The sequence below is a fragment of the Geotrypetes seraphini genome, chromosome 6 (assembly GCF_902459505.1).
Source record: "Geotrypetes seraphini chromosome 6, aGeoSer1.1, whole genome shotgun sequence".
In the NCBI taxonomy this organism is placed as follows: Eukaryota; Metazoa; Chordata; class Amphibia; order Gymnophiona; family Dermophiidae; genus Geotrypetes; species Geotrypetes seraphini.
In genome coordinates, this window is record NC_047089.1 from 180440709 (window position 1) to 180457451 (window position 16743).

General features: G+C 43.2%; 1 protein-coding gene across 10 annotated transcripts in view; it reads left to right on the forward strand.

Annotated features, from left to right (window-relative positions):
• Window positions 1–16743, forward strand: part of FER1L5 (fer-1 like family member 5) — a 363329-nt gene that overhangs the window by 234226 nt on the left and 112360 nt on the right. For all 10 annotated transcript variants that reach the window (XR_004539782.1, XM_033947691.1, XM_033947688.1 and 7 more), the window contains 3 exons: window positions 1272–1373; window positions 6708–6854; window positions 13850–14015. Coding sequence is in view for 9 of the 10 variants with exons in the window: in XM_033947691.1 (XP_033803582.1) it covers window positions 1272–1373; window positions 6708–6854; window positions 13850–14015 (415 nt within the window). In the remaining variant the exon portion in view is untranslated. The remainder of the gene's footprint in view (window positions 1–1271; window positions 1374–6707; window positions 6855–13849; window positions 14016–16743) is intronic.

Below are 16743 nucleotides of genomic sequence, written 5' to 3' on the forward strand. Positions count from 1 at the left end.
CAGAGTGTAACATTTCTCCTTCCCTCCTTTATGTCCTCCCCATCCAACTTGCCCTCTCCATCAGTCCAACACTTTCTGCCTCCTGCACGCTTTCTCTCTCTGTCCTTGCCTCTTCCCTTGAGTGGCATCCCACCCCCCCAATCCAACATGCTCTCTCTCCATGCACCATCTCACCCTCCCTTCCATTGTGTAGCACCTTTCCTTTCCCTCCCTTTCTGCCAGGTCCAGCAACACCTCTTCTCCCTTCCTACCAGTACCCTGTCTTCCTTTCCAGCAGTACCATGTCTCCCTTTCCTCATCCTCCCTGTCCAGAGGTACCCCTTCTTCCTTCCCTCCTCCCCTTGTCTAACAATACCCCTTCTCCCTTCCCTCTTCCCCCTGTCCAGCAATACCTCTCCTTTCTCTAGCCTAGTGGCAGCTCACTGTGTACTTTTAACTTAGCCACACAGCTTCCGCTAGCATTAGTTTACCTACATTTTCATCAGGCAGCCTCAGAGCTTTTGCTAGGCTGGCCCGCCTCGCATCATTGAAGTGGGCTGGCCTAGCAAAGTTCCCGAGGCTACCTGATGAAACCTTGTCTAAATTAATGTTAGCGGCAGCTGTGTGGCTAGATTAAAATCATACTGAGCTGCCACGCTGGTCAGGGGGAGGGGGAGAGAAGAAGAGGAAAGCAGGAGCCCCGGCAGCGTTTTGGCAGCAGAGGGCAAGAAGTTGCAAGTCAGCTGACACCGGAGCCTCTCTTCCTGCCCAGTGTGCTGTGGCACACTTGAAATCTCAGGAGGCACACTAGTGTGCTGCGGCACACAGTTTGCGATACACTGCTCTAAAATATAATAATTTCTATGGCAAAATTATTGGTGTTGAATTTTATAATTATTTTCTAATACATATTTGAAGTTTTTTTGCATTTATTACTGACTTCCAGTATTTATGTTATATCCTGAGTAGCAATTGCTATTCTAATGATATTCAGTGGAGTTTGAAATGCCAGCACCTTATATTTTGCTGCTTTTATACTAAGGATCAACTTATGTGTTGACTTTACCTAGATTTTTATTATTTTTGGTCCCTGCGACCTATACAATGGTGCGACTTGTAAACTGGAAATTAGAGTAGAGTATAAATTAGGCAAGTTTATCATGCATTTGAATAATTTTGAGAGGAGGTATAAATGTCTGTGTAACTCTGTTTGAATTTTGACTTCCTTGTATTTTGGTAGCTGACTGGCACAATATAGCAGAGCTTTATCAAGTGCATTTGTATCTATGCAGGGGAAAGGACTTCCTGAACTTCTCAGCCCTCCTGAGAAAGTGAACAAAACCTTAATGGTCCCAAAGGAAATTCGACCCACACTCAAGCCCATGATTATAGAGGTAAGGGAAGGGGAGTGTTTTTCAAAGATAAATGAGGAAGGGACTCTGGGTCAATTAGAATGTATTTGATAAAATGATGCCCAGTTAAACAGAATCTGAAAGGAAAATTCAAGTACACAGCCTGAACAGACTGAGGCCTCAATACTCAGTTCTGACAACTTGATTTGAAATACTGTGTTGGGAGCATTTTTTTTTTTTTTTACTGGTGATGCTCAGAACAATAGCATGCAAATTGTATGCATGCTATTCATGTAGAGCAGCACCAGTAAAAGAGGGGAGGAACTGTGCCTGGTGCCTGTTCAGAAGAGCAATTGCTAGGCACGGCTCCTCCTCCTGCCTGCAGCCTTCCTTCTACACAGCTGCCATCAGTTGAGAGCCAGCAGATGCAGACTTAGTTTCAAGTTTAATAAAATTTTGATTAATCGCTTAATCATAAGTCTAATCGATGTACATAGTGATAAAATTACAAGGTTTTGGGAAACAATACAACTTTACAAACCTAAAAACACAAGGAAAGGAAGGGAAAATAACTACAAATTATTTGAAAGCAAGCAAGATGTTTAAGGCAAATACATGAGGATACACATACACTAAAGGTCCGATGGGAGAGGTAGGAGGCAAACCAGGAGAGGACAGATTTGCGGCATCCAAGTGAGGACAGAGTATCAAGGAGTAAGCTGTCATTAACAGTATCAAAGGCAGCAGATAGGTCAAGAAGGATGAGGATCGAGTAAAGGCCCTTAGATCTGGCCATGAACAAGTCACTGCAGACTTTGGTGAGGGCAGTCCCTGTGGAGTGTTGGGTGTGAAATCCAGGTTGTAGAGGATAAGAATCTGTCGAGTTGAAAGGAAGTCCAGGCAGCGATGGAAAACAGCACACTCAAGTAGCTTGGATAGGAACGGAAGAAGGGAGACAGGGCGATAGTTGGACGGGCAGGTGGGTTCCAGCAATGGTTTTTTTGAGAAGCAGCTTCACCACCACATGTTTGAAGGCAGTGAGGACAGTTGCAGTGGAAATGGATAAGATGAGAATATGGCGGATGGGAGGGATAACAGTATATGAGATGGGGGTCAAGTAGAGGGGTGAGAATAGAGACTAGGGGGGCATGTAGTAAGCTTGGCTGAAGACAGAAGTTGTGCAGTTTCTTCCTCTGATTTCAGAGAGCCATCAGCAGTAGTTGATAGAGGGATGAGAGGGTGGGACCAGGCAAGAGGAGCTTCCTAAGTTGTTTGGATGAAGGATGAAGAGGTTTTTGTGAGTTTGAAGTTCAGGAGAGTGGATGGTGGATAGGGGATAAGGATGTGACTTTATAGTGAATTCAAGGGCAATCTTGTGGACCTTGTCATAGAAGTAATCAGCTTCTTTGTTTCCCCACTCCCACTACCCATGCCCAGAATATCCCATCCACACCTGCTACCCATGTCCAGCATATCCCTTCTGTCTTCATACTCTACCCTCTTGTGTCCAGTATTTCCCATGTCACTCTGTTCTCTGCATTGTCCAGCATCTGTCCTGTGTCCCTATTCTTCCAATTCCCTAGTTCCAGTAACTGTTCTCCCCCAAGCAGATCCATCATCTCCCTTCTGTTAAACCAATCCCCCCTATGTCTACCATCCCACTCCCCCCCCCCCCTGCCTCAATAGCAAGCATATCCATTTTTCCCCTCTCCCCATGATTCAGCATCTCATACTATCACAAAAGTTCTTCACTTCCTAAACTGTACCGTTCCCTCGGGATTTTGCAATCCAAATGCATGACCTTGCCTTTTTAGCATTAAATCTTAACCACCAAATTTCAGACCATTCTTGAAACTCTGCTAGGTTATTTCTCATGTTATTCACACCATCAAAGGTGTCTACTCTTTTGCAGATTTTGCTATAATTCGTAAAAAGACAAATCTTACCTGACAGCCCTTCAGCCATATCGCTTACAAAAATTTTAAAAAGAACAGATCCAAGAACTGAACCTTGAGGCACACCACTGGTAACATCCCTTTCCTCAAAGCGATCTCCATTGACCACTACCCTCTATTGCCTTCCACTCAACCAGTTTCTGACTCAGTTTGTAACTTAGAAACATAGAACATAGAAACATAGAAGATGACGGCAGAAAAGGGCTACAGCCCATCAAGTCTGCCCACTCTGCTTACCCACCCCCTATATATGCCCTAATGACCCAATTTTCTTATCTTGACCCTCATAGGGATCCCACATGGGTATCCCATTTATTCTTAAAGTCTGGCACACTGTCTGCCTTGATCACTTAGGGGCCCCTACTTTGGACACTCAGTTTATTTATTAGAGACCTGTGTGGAACACTGTCAAAAGCTTTGCTAAAATCTAAATAGACAACATCTAGTACTCTATCTCCAATTCTCTGGTCATCCAGCCAAATAAATTGATCAGATTTGTCTGACAAGATCTCCATAAAGGGTGCACGTCTCAAGCAATTGGTGTTGGAGCCCACCAGGGATCAGGCATTACTAGACCTGGTCCTCACCAATGGAGATAGCGTCACGGAAGTCTCAGTAGGAGACACACTGGCCTCCAGCGACCATAATATGGTATGGCTCAACCTTAAGAAAGGTTTCCCTAAGACAACCACAGCAACAAGGGTTCTCAACTTTAGAGGTACAAACTTCAACCGCATGGGAGATTATGTCCATCGGGAGCTACATAAACAAGCAAAATCTGACAACGTGGAGGATATGTGGTCGTCTCTGAAATCCATACTACACGAAGCAACAGACCGATACATAAAGACAGTAAGTAAATGCAGGAGAAACAAAAGACCCCAATGGTTCAGTAAAGAAATTTCAGACCTAGTTAAACAGAAAAAAGACGCATTTATCACCTACAAACATCTAGGCAGGGAGGGGGCGAAGGAGGACTACCTAGACAGATCTAAAGCTGTCAAAACAGCAGTCAGAGAGGCCAAACTCCGAATGGAGGAAGAGCTAGCACGGAAAATTAAGAAAGGGGATAAATCTTTCTTCAGCTATATTAGTGACAGGAAAAGAAACAAAGATGGGATAGTACGCCTGAAGCAATCGGACGGTAATTTTGCGGAATCAGATTCTGAGAAGGCAGAACTACTAAACCAATACTTCTGTTCAGTATTCACCCGAGAAGCGCCGGGAGTTGGTCCACAGCTACAGACGGGAGATAACCAGAAAGACCCGTTTCAAGATTATGAATTTACACCCAGTAGCGTCTACAACGAACTATCAAGACTCAAAGTAAACAAAGCCATGGGACCAGATAACCTGCATCCCAGAATGCTCAGGGAGTTAAGGGAAGTCCTGGCAGAACCATTATCTGTTCTTTTCAATCTTTCCCTAAGCACAGGAAGGGTCCCCTTGGACTGGAAAACCGCCAACGTAATCCCACTCCACAAAAAGGGCTGCAGGACAGAAACAGCAAACTACAGACCAGTGAGTCTCACGTCTATAGTGTGTAAACTCATGGAAACACTGATCAAACAGAATATTGACACAATCCTAGACGAAGAAAAACTGCGTGATCCACACCAACACGGGTTCACCCAAGGTAGATCCTGCCAATCTAATCTGATTAGCTTTTTTGACTGGGTTACTAGACAACTGGATGCAGGAGAGTCACTGGACGTAGTGTATTTGGACTTCAGTAAAGCATTTGATAGCGTCCCTCATCGAAGATTACTGAACAAGCTAAAATCGATAGGATTAGGAGACACTCTAACTACATGGGTTGGGGATTGGCTGAGCGGCAGACATCAGAGGGTAGTGGTGAATGGTACTCCATCTGAAGCATCGGACGTGATAAGTGGAGTGCCGCAGGGCTCGGTCCTGGGTCCGATTCTATTCAACTTATTCATAAGAGATATGACGCAAGGACTTAGGGGAAAGGTATCGCTGTTCGCTGACGACGCCAAACTTTGCAACGTAGTAGGCAGAAGCTTATTACCTGATAATATGACACACGATCTACTGCTGCTGGAACAATGGTCAACTACTTGGCAGCTTGGCTTCAATGCTAAAAAATGCAAGGTAATGCACCTGGGAAAGAGTAACCCACGTAGAACGTATGTACTAAATGGTGAGACCTTGGTTAGGACCACAGCGGAACGCGACCTAGGAGTGATCATTAGCGAGGACATGAAGGTTGCCAATCAAGTGGAGAAGGCTTCCTCCAGGGCAAGACAAATGATGGGGTGTATACGCAGAGGTTTCGTCAGCAGGAGACCTGAAGTTGTGATGCCGTTGTACAGAGCCATGGTGAGGCCTCACTTAGAGTACTGCGTTCAGTTTTGGAGACCTCACTACCGAAAGGACGTGCTGAGAATCGAGTCGGTGCAGCGAACAGCCACCAGGATGGTCTTGGGGCTCAAGGATCTCACGTATGAAGAAAGACTAAAGAAATTGCGACTGTACTCACTTGAGGAAAGAAGAGAACGGGGAGATATGATTGAAACGTATAAGTATATCACGGGATGCATCGAGTCAGAAGATGATATCTTCCGGCTCATGGGACCCTCGACCACCAGAGGGCATCCGCTGAAAATCAGGGGAGGGAAGTTTCGTGGCGACTTCAGGAAGTATTTCTTCACCGAGAGAGTTGTGGATCATTGGAACAGACTCCCACTCCAGGTGATAAAGGCCAGCAGCGTGACGGATTTTAAGAGAAAATGGGATACTCACGTGGGATCTTTAAGTGAGTAAACTCAGGGGGGGGATACATGGAATGGGCAGACTTGGTGGGCTATAGCCCTTTTCTGCCGCTTTTTTTCTATGTTTCTATGTTTCTACCTCTAGTGAATCCATGTTGCCTCAGGTCCTGTAAACTACTGGATCCAAGAAACATCACTATTCTCTATTTTAAAAGTATTTCCATTAATTTACTTATCACAGAAATCAGACTTATAGGCCTGTAGTTCCTTACTTCTTCCTTACTTCCACTTTTGTGGAGAGAGATCACATCTGCCCTTCTTCAGTCCTCTGGAACCATTCCCAACTCTAGAGAAGCATTGAAAAGTCAACCAGTGGAGCCTCCAGAACTTCAGTACCCTCGGATGTACACCATCCAGCCCCATCACTCTGTTCACCTTTAGTTTAGCTAGCTCTTCGTGAACACAATCCTTTGAAAATCAATGTGTCTACCACATTGGCTACCCTATTTGCATTTGTCTTCTGCAGTCCTACTCCAAGCACTTCAGCTATGAACACATAACAGAAATATTTGTTAAGCAATTCAGCCTTATCTTAATAAGGTTTTACATATTTAGAAGGTTTATGATGGACCCTTCTAATTTGGAAGGATGGATTATTTTAAGCTCATATTCTCTGCTTTCCACAGATCCTGGCATGGGGCTTGCGAGGAATGAAGAGCCACATGTCTCCCAGCCTGTTGATAGAATGTGAGGATGAGTCCATACAAACAGCCCAGATACGTTGCCTAAAGAAGAATCCAAACTTCCCCAGTTGCCTCTACATCCTGAATGTGGTATGGTGCCATAGAAATGAGCCATTAGAGACAAAGGGAGAGGCTAATAATGTAGAAAACATAGCTGCAGTTTATCTTCATGTACTAACTCATATTCTGCTTCTCATATGTTTCTCACCAGGGAGCTGTCATGTACAGCCTCTGTCTCTGCTTCTCTCCATCTGTCTCTTCTCAGGGAGCCATCACATACATTCTCTTTAACTCTTTTCCACCTGGCATATCAGGAAGCCATCTTGCATGGCTAACGTGACCATTTATTGTTTTCCTCAAAACGGGACATCTATTAATTTTTAGGTAATTTTTAGGTATTCAAGAAAACGCATATAACATACATTCCAAAGAGAAGGGTTAGAAGCACCCGGAAAATCCCCCTTCTATTACAATTGATCAGTTCCTGTGTCATCTTCAGTTGGAGTCCATGACGCCGGGGAATTGCCCGCTAGTTCCAATGGCACAAAGTGACGCCATAACAGAAGCTTCAGGGCTAGAGGTCACACTGAGCCCCGCAGTGCAAGATCCTCCCTCTATGCCACATGCAACCAGCTTCCCGCGGCGAGAAAACATGTCTGGAGAGGCAGAGCTTTCAAACCGAGAGGCCAGTTCATCTAGGAGCCTGGAACAGGATTCCCTGATGGACCTTTCAGGTCCCAAGGAAGGTCCTGCGGTCAGAACAACTATGGGGCAGGAGCAGCATTCTCCTGGGAAAAGTGCAAGGTGAGAATCCTGAAACTAAATATGGAAATGTATTTACTAGTGCTGCCCGAATCAGGAAAAAAAATTTCAATTTGATTCAATTTTCCTGCCCAATTGGGTGTTTGTTTGTTTTTTTAAACATCCTGGTGGGTTTATTTTATAGCCTCTTCACCCACCCCACCCCTTTTGCCCTCTCCTACCCACACTGGCGCTGTGATATAAACAAAATAAACAAACAAAAAAGACTTTTCCTCTCTCTGTTAAATCCTAGCTCACGTTCGCAGTCTAACACTAGCTCTGGCAGGATACAAATTTCATTTTTTTTATTTTTATTTTTTTAATCTTTATTTGATTTTTAAATAAGTACAATTGTGCTTAATACGTAACAATACGATATTAGTACCTCCAATATTTATATTAATAAACAAATAATCAAAAAGGAAGTACAGAATAATTCCAATTTTCTATTGGGTCAACATAATATTTTAAAGAAAAAAAGAATTTAATTAACATAGTCCTCAATCATAAGAGAGAGGAAACATAGAGAAAAAGATCTTCCAGGAAAGATCACATATTGTTATTAGTAAAAGGAAATTAAGTGAAAACCTATGGCTCAAAACAACAGACTTGAATTATCCAAGAGTCACTATGGTGCAAACGAAACTCCTTTCCCTTCTAAAAAGAAACGTAACTGATCTGAATCATAAAAAATATATCTATTATTTTGAAATACAACAAAGCATTTACAAGAAAATCTTAACTGAAAAGAAGCTCCTAATGATACAACTTTTTCCCGATATGTAAGAAATTCCTTCCTTCTTGACTGAGTCCACTTTGAAACATCCGGATATATATATATTCTCTCTCCCAAAAAAGAAACTTGTTTCAAACCATAATGCAATCTCAAAATCATTTCTTTATCCTGATGAAATACTAAAGATACTATTAGTGTAGCTCGTCCAGACAGTTCAAGATGATTCTAGAAGAGTTGATAAGTCTCGTTCAGTAGTTGTCTCAATCTCTTTTTAAATAATAAATCCTTTTTAAATAATAAATCTTCTGCAAAGGTGTTATATTCACTTCTGTAATTTTTAATATGGAAATCAAAAAGTCCTTAAAGATTTCTCTAGGAGTTTTAAATTTAGACATAGGAAAATTTAAAATCCTTAAGTTTAAACTCCTATTTTGGTTTTCCAAATTTTCAATTTTACGAAGAAAAAAAGCTTTGTCCATTACTTGCTGTTTATTTAAAGCTTTAATCTCAGTAATAGAATTTTCAATATCTCCCACCTGCTTCAATTGGTCTTAATAATTAGTTTCTAGCTTTTTAACTTTAGTAGAAACTTCAGCCATTAAAGAAATAAATCCAGTACATACTGTTTGAAGATTTTCGATTGCTCCCCACAGTGAGTCCAGTGTAACCACTGCCAGTTTTACGAGCGGCTTGAGCTGAGGTAGCCCGGGATCCCGTTCTCCTTCCCAGGCTTCACCTCCCCCACACTCACCACCGCTTGATTGCAGTGCTCCTTCTCCCTCTGCTGTTCTCTCCGGAGTAACCCACAACGGCGTTCCTTCCTGTATCGGCATTTGCCGATATCCCTCTGCAAGAAGGCCCAAACCCATTGGCTCTCTCGGAGGAGGAGGAGGGTCAGATCCCACAGGGTTCAGTGAAGTATCGCTGTCCAAACTGAGTTGCTCCTGGAACTCAGCTGCGGATACGCCCGACGCCATAGGAACTGCAAACGATGTTATTGCAGACTGACGAGGAGTCGAAGTCACGGACAGGGGTAGAGGGATATCCCTCTGCCGTCCCCTCCTCTTAGGCATGAAAAACGATTAAGAAAAGCTTTCAAGGTAAAGTTATTTGCCTCTGGAGCAGGAGCTTAGACACACACGTCCACTCACATCGCCATCTTGTTTCCTCTCTCAGGATACACATTTCAAATCTGACATATTGTAATCACAAAACAGAAAATAAAAATTATTGTTTCTATCTTTTGTTGTCTGGTGATTTCATGAGTCTCTGGTTGCACTTCCTTCTGTCTGTGCATCCAATATTTCTTTCTTTCTTCCTCCTGCTTGCTTCCTCTCCTCCAGACCTCATTTGATTCCCCAACCTCTCTCTGTCCCTCCATAATTCCAACTTTTTCTTCCTCTCTCCTTGCCTGCCACCCAACACACTCTATTCCCTCCAACTTTTTCTTCTTCTCTTCCTACCTGCTGTAGCCAAGCCGCTGTCCCGGACTGGAACACAATGGCACCTCTAGTGGCTACAGCAAGTTAGCCCAACAGCGTGTGACCCGGCCTGGAGTCACCCTGCAGGAACGGACTGACACACTAGTGGAACTTACAGTAATCCAAAAATAAACACAAAGAAGGTATAAATGGAAAATGTTTCACTTTTACTTGGTAAACAAAAATATGTCAAAATGTCACCAATAATGCATAAAGCAAAAACTCAAAAGAAGGCAAATAAACAAAGCAGAAAAAGTTCCAACTTTCTTCTCTTCTTTAAACTCAGCCAGTAATGTTTGAGCTAAGGCTCTCCTTAGAGCCAGCACAGCCTGTATTCCAAAACAGGTGCAAAATCAAATCCCAGTCATATGTGTTACTTTCAAACAGTTCACAGTTTCTCAAAATAAAGCCGCTAGCAGCAATTTGCAATTCTGCTAGGATTAGGAGAGTGTCTTAGGTTTGCTAAAAAAGCTTTTTCAAAAGCTTTCAAAATTCCCTCCCTGGGTGACAGCAAACCTCTCCCCAGAGACACTCCCAGCTTCACAAAGGAAAAACTAAAATAGTAAAGCTCAAACAAAACAATCCCAAAACCAAACAGTTACAAAACAAAACTCACTGTTTGAGGTTTACTGCTTGTGATTGGTGGATAAACTAACCTCCATGGCTTCAACAGAAGGCTCCAATTGTTCAGGCAAGAATTCTTGTATCTCCATCGGAAGCTCTATGTCAGACAAAGATTCATTCAGGGTATCTCCAGCTTCCTGTACCTCCATAGGTGTGGCTTGGTCGCTCCTGTTTGGTCCAGGGAGATCCTCAGGGAGAAAAGGCCTAAACCTTCTCCCTAGCTTGCCTGCCTGTTTGTTCCCCACTGCTGGCTTTTCTATCCTGGGGACACGCCCTAACCTAGCTGAGTCATCAGGGAACAAGGTAGCTCTTGGGCTCCTCCGGTGGTGACCCAGATACTACCTACTACCTTCTCAGCAAGCTCAGTCTCCCCCTGGTGGTTGCCGGGGGAATTAACATCATCAGGGCCAGGATGGATCTTGTAAACTCCCTTCCTGGATTTACCCTTTCCTTTACCTTCTGATTTAGCTGGGACGCTGACAGGCGCTGAGCCTGTCTGGTCACACTGCCCCCTGCCACCTGACACACTCCATTCCCTCTCCCAACTTTTTCTTCCTCTCTCCCTGCCTGCCCCCTACCACCCAACACACTCCATTCCCTCCCCCACTTTTTCTTCCTCTCTCCCTGCCTTTCCCCTACCACCCGACACACTCCATTCCCTCCCCCAACTTTTTCTTCCTCTCTCCCTGCCTTCCCCCTGCCACCTGACACATAAGAACATAAGATTTGCCGCTGCTGGGTCAGACCAATGGTCTGTCGTGCCAGCAGTCCGCTCACACAGTGGCCCTTAGGTCAAAGACCAGTGCCCTATTTGAGTCTAGCTTTACCTGCGTATGTTCTGTTCCAGTAGGAATTTATCCAACCTTTTCTTGAATCCCTGAAGGGTGTTTTCCCCTATAACAGCCTCCAGAAGAGCGTTCCAGATTTTTACTACTTTCTGGGTGAAAAAGAACTTCCTTAAGTTTGTACGGAATCTTTTCCCTTCTAACTTTAGCAAGTGCCCTCTCATTCTCTTCACCTTGGAGAGGGGAAACAATCTCTCTTTCTCTACTAAGTCAATTCCCTTCAATATCTTGAATGTTTCGATCATGGTTTGTTTTTTTCAGCAAACAAACCTGGAACCAATTTTTATCATCACTAATTCTCAGACCTGCTAATGGCCCTGTGGAATGGAGAGAGTTGAGGCAAATATCAAGGGGACAAAAAGTTAAAGGAGAATCACCATAAGCAATAACACAGAATGGGAGTCCAAAAGAAGAAATCAGTTCTGCCTAAGCTTTTTTGTAATAAAAACATCTAAGTAGCTAGCAATATATCATTCTCAACTGGATTTGGTATCTGAGCTATTAGCAAGGAGTTCCTTGCATAGGTGCAGCATATTCACCTGAAAATATGAAAAATGTTAGAAAGACATCAATTGCAAATTACTATAGCTGCTAATGGTCCTGTGAAATGGAGAGAGTTGTGGCAGATAGAGGAAAGAAAATGTTAAAAGATAATGAGGAAAGGTGAGGTCTCAGAAATTAGCATAAGCAATAACACAGAATGGAAGTCCTAAAAGAGAAAACTCTGCTCTGATGGACCTTCTTATACTATGTACGCCTAAGTGGCGTCTGACATCATAGGTACCATTAGAACTTCCCGCCAGAAAACATCTGAACTGATTGGGCGTGCTTTGGGTGTGGATTGCCCAAACACACCTATACTGATTTTAATCATTTCCTTCACTTCTCAAAACTTTGACAAGAAGACATTCGTCATCTGCTTAGTCTGTAGAGGCTCATATTACCAAACTCTATGCTTCAGAGTACTGCTTTTATCTTCCAAACATCAAGGGTTCAAGTCCTGAGTATGGTTAGCAAAAATGTAATATTCATTTTTCTACCAGAAAACCTTCAAACTAGACTTAAACATATTTGGGTTGAGCTTTAAAATGATCTGCAGCAATTCTCAGTCTTCTCTTTTCAAGGGAGAAGAGGCCCAGTTTTTCTAGCCTCTCATTGTACGGCAACTCCCCCAGCCCCTTAACCATTTTTGTCACTCTTTTCTGGACCCTTTCGAGTAGTAGTATGTCCTTTTTCATGTACGGTGACCAGTGTTGTACGCAGTACTCCAGGTGAGGGCGTACCATGGCCCAGTACAGCAGCATGATAACCTTCTCAGATCTGTTTGTGATCCCCTTCTTAATCATTCCTAGCATTCTGTTTGCCCTTTTCGCTGTTACCTTACATTGCACGGACGGTTTCATTGACTTGTCTACAAGTACTCCCAAGTCTCTTTCCTGGGGGCTCTCTCCGAGTATAGCACCGGACATCCTGCATTCGTGCATATGATTTTTGTTACCGACATGCATCACCTTGCACTTATCCACATTGAACCTCATTTGCCATTTCGCAGCCCATTTGGAGAGAAAGTTCCGGGTCAGCCAATTACTGCCTGGCTTGCCCGGAACTTCCTCTCCGACATCAGAATAGACATCAGGGGAAGGCTTGTGGGCTGGGCGCCTGGCCTGTCCCAGTTTCTGCATTGGCGTCGGTGGTGGGGAAGCAGGGAAAAATCAGTGAAAGGGGGCAGGCAGGGAGAGAGGAAGATGAAGAGTGTGTCGGGTGGCAGGGGGCAAACCTACCGATGCTCTCTTTCTGAAAATGGGACATTTCGGCATCCCAAAGCTGTGCTTGGGGACAACGGAATAGGCTACCTAAAAACGGGATGGTCCCATTCAAAACGGGACGTATGGTCACGTTATGCATGGCCTCTCTCTATTTTATCATCTGATTCTCATCAGGGAGCCATCATACAGATCATCGCTCCTAAATCTTTTGTCTGAGAGCCATCATGATAACCTTTAGCATTTAGAACAAGTTTCTTCATATTTATCTGGGAACCGAGTCCTCTCACACTTTACTTGTTTCTCACTTTTGTCTAGATCAGGGGTGTCCAACCTGCGGCCCAAGGGCTGCATGCGGCCCCGTGAAGTATTTTGTGCAGCCCCGGTCGAAGGCGATGCAGTGTTTTCCTCTGCTGCCCCCGGGTGTTTACCGTCTTGCCGGCTTCCTCCTCTGTCTTGCTACAGTGTTTGCACATTTGTGCGGTCTCAGAAACATTTTTTTTCGATCAATGCGGCCCAGGGAAACCAAAAGGTTGTACACTCCTGGTCTAGATCTTAAGCATTGCCCTCTCTCTTCTTACTCCTCCATTTCTGGTGTTTATTGGCCATGGTGGCATCCCAGTCTCTCTTTTACTATTCTTTACAGATTTCCAGCTCCTATCACTTCTTCATTATGTACTGCATAGTATGTTAGTCCCTTACAGATGTATCAGCCTAAATGAATCCAGCAAAGTACGAAGTAATCCTAGTTTGAAAATTAACTTTTTCTCTGCCTCTAAGCTTCCATTCTCATCAATCATAGCAATAAAGCAGCCTTTTTCTTCTCTCCCAACAGTACTTACCGGAGGAGATCAGCTATCTCCCTCCCATCAAACTAAAGGTTCTGGATAACAGGCCATTTGGATACAAACCAGTCATGGGGCAGACCAGCGTATGGAACTTGAGGAAGTATTACTGCAATCCCTTTAACAAAGGATTAGTGCCTGATCTACCTCTCCGAGGTAATCTGACTGCAGCAGATGCTAATACCATATCTTTACTTACAAGCATCTATTATGGCTTATTTACAGTGCTGGCCAAATTATTATAGATTTTATAATATAAGTTGTTTTTATTGAAAATGACTAAGATATTTCATTGCAAGGATAGAGAACAAGATTGCCTGCATCGATGTTTGGCATGCATCAACTGATTCGATGCTTGAGATGACACTGATGTAAAACGAGGGGGTAAGGCATGAGAATGTTTCTTAGCCTTTTTAGCAGACGAAGTAGATGGTGGTACCGAGAAAGCCGACACCGAGCGAGGTACCAAAGGCAGTGTCGATGTCAATGCTGTCAGAGATTGATGTTTATCTAAATCAGACACAGCGAACATTGTTGATGTCTCAGATGATCCAAGCAACTTCTCCTGTTGTAGAAGTTGAGCCTTCAAAGATCATTCTGGAGCTTTGAGCAACAAGAACAAGAGTCCACCCAGTGCAGGACCAAGGCACCGAAGACACCAAATGTGCAGATCAGTGATTGAGATGGTCCTATTGCACCGAGTACACTTCTTGAAGCAGCTAGAAGGCTTTGACAACGATGGAAAAACTGCCGCTTAAAGGTCAAAAAACACAATTGTTCTGGGGGTCGATTGAATGATTGACCAGAAAAGGCTCGATGTAACTGGCCTGAGAACAAACTGAGGGAGGGCTTAAAGGCCTGAAAATATGAAAAAATTAGAAATTTAAAATGGGGGAAGAAAACAAGAAAATAGTGAATGAGAAGGCACAAAAAATGTAGAAAAATTGGTTTTTGAGAGATTCCAAAAATACACAACTTCTTAACTTAAATATCAGGCTTCCTTCCTTTCCTCAGGCTCAGGCAGTTCCTTCCACATCCTTCCTCCCTTCCAGCCAAACTGCTTTTATACAGGAGTGGAGAATGTTCTGCAACACTCTACACTGGGACACTCCTTTGGTTCATGGGATTTCTGCCCATCTCACTAGAGCTCTGAAGGATGGCCCTTGGCCCCTAAGCCTTCTGGGCATTGTATTTCCTCATCAATATCAGTCCTGCCTTCCAGGTCCTCCTCCCTGGATCAGTGCCCTGGAGCTCCTCCAGTGGCTAAATTGTGTACAACCCCCTTTATTAGCCACCCATAGACACCGAGCTCCCTCCTGTGGCTACTGCCTTACATCTCAGGCCCCTTATCTATCATATGAGATCTGAAATCCATCTTGAACTCTCTATAGGATTAAGTACAATACAATAAAGCCTTGTATACCACTGTCACTCAACTGTTTGGTTCTGCATAGTTTACAGAAGAAAGAGAGTAGCACAGTATCGGGAAGAATTTACAACATTATTAATCAACTCGACATTTACATTTATCAGCTAGAAAATAGATCTGTATAAATGCTGAAATTAAATCTTCCTTACAACCTGGAAGTTTAAAAAAGAGAAACTCCCCCTCCTAACACATACAGTCTTGATTTACAGCATCTTCCTACCAACTTTGGTAGAAGCGGCACCTTTTCTGCCAGATGAAAGATAAGGTTTAGGACTGTGTTATTAATAATAAAGAGAAGAAGATAATAAGGTGCAGGTCGCCTCTGTATTTTATGGTTTGTACTTCTTGTATAATGGGGGTTTTGCATTAAGGGGGTATGTATTGTTGATGGTGTATGTAATGTTTAATGTAATGTTATAGCTTTGTACGTAAGTTTGTAACCCGCCTTGGGTAAGGGCAGGATATAAATGAATAAACAAACAAACATACTTCATTTTTGAGCTGCATCATCTGCACCTAATGCAATACCGAGACTCATACATATCTCTGCAAATGTACCGTACCAGTATTGTATGATGCATCTTATGTAACATAGAAACATAGAAAATGACGGCAGAAAAGGACCACAGCCCATCAAGTCTGCCCACCTAACAGACCCACCCACCTAGGCTTACCTTCCCAGAGATCCCACTCCCAACGACCCTACTCCTCAACTCTACCCTCTTAGGGATCCCACATAGGCATCCCATTTACTCTTAAAATCTGGCACGCTGTTGGCCTCGATTACCTGCCGTTAACTCTGAGGATGCAAGATGGATTACAAATAAAGGAATTAGGGAAATTAGGGAATTAGCATCTATTTCCTTAATTGTCTTGAAACTAAATGAATTTAAAATTGTATAAAAATAGGAAAGTTTTAAGTGCCTTAAATAAAAGTATGACCAGATTTGACAAATTTGGTAAGGAATATTATTCCAAATTTTAGGGCTCCTTTTATGAAGGCACGTTAGGGCCTTAACGCGTGGAATAGCGCGCGCTAGCTGCTACCGCTTCCTCTTGAGCAGGCAGTAGTTTTTTGGCTAGCACGCACTATAACGCGCGCTAATCCGGTGTGTGTGCTAAAAATGTTAGCGCACCTTCGTAAAAGGAGCCCTTAGTGCTTTGGTAAGTAAAAAATTGTTCCCAAATAGACTTTAGACATTTGATGGGAAGTCTAAATTCAACTTTTGTGCATTAGTTGAATTTGACCTATTCATAGGAAATAGCAAAAGTTGCACTCTATTTTCTGAGTTAAGTCCATAAAATTTTTGTAAGCCATGCAAGCTATTTTAAAATGAAGGTGCAAGTATTTTAAGCCAGTTGCTTTGTGAAATTTCCCTAATGAGAAAATCAGCTGAGCAGATGCATTTTGGAACAGTTGCAATTTCCCCTATATAGTTCAACAAAAGAAAACAA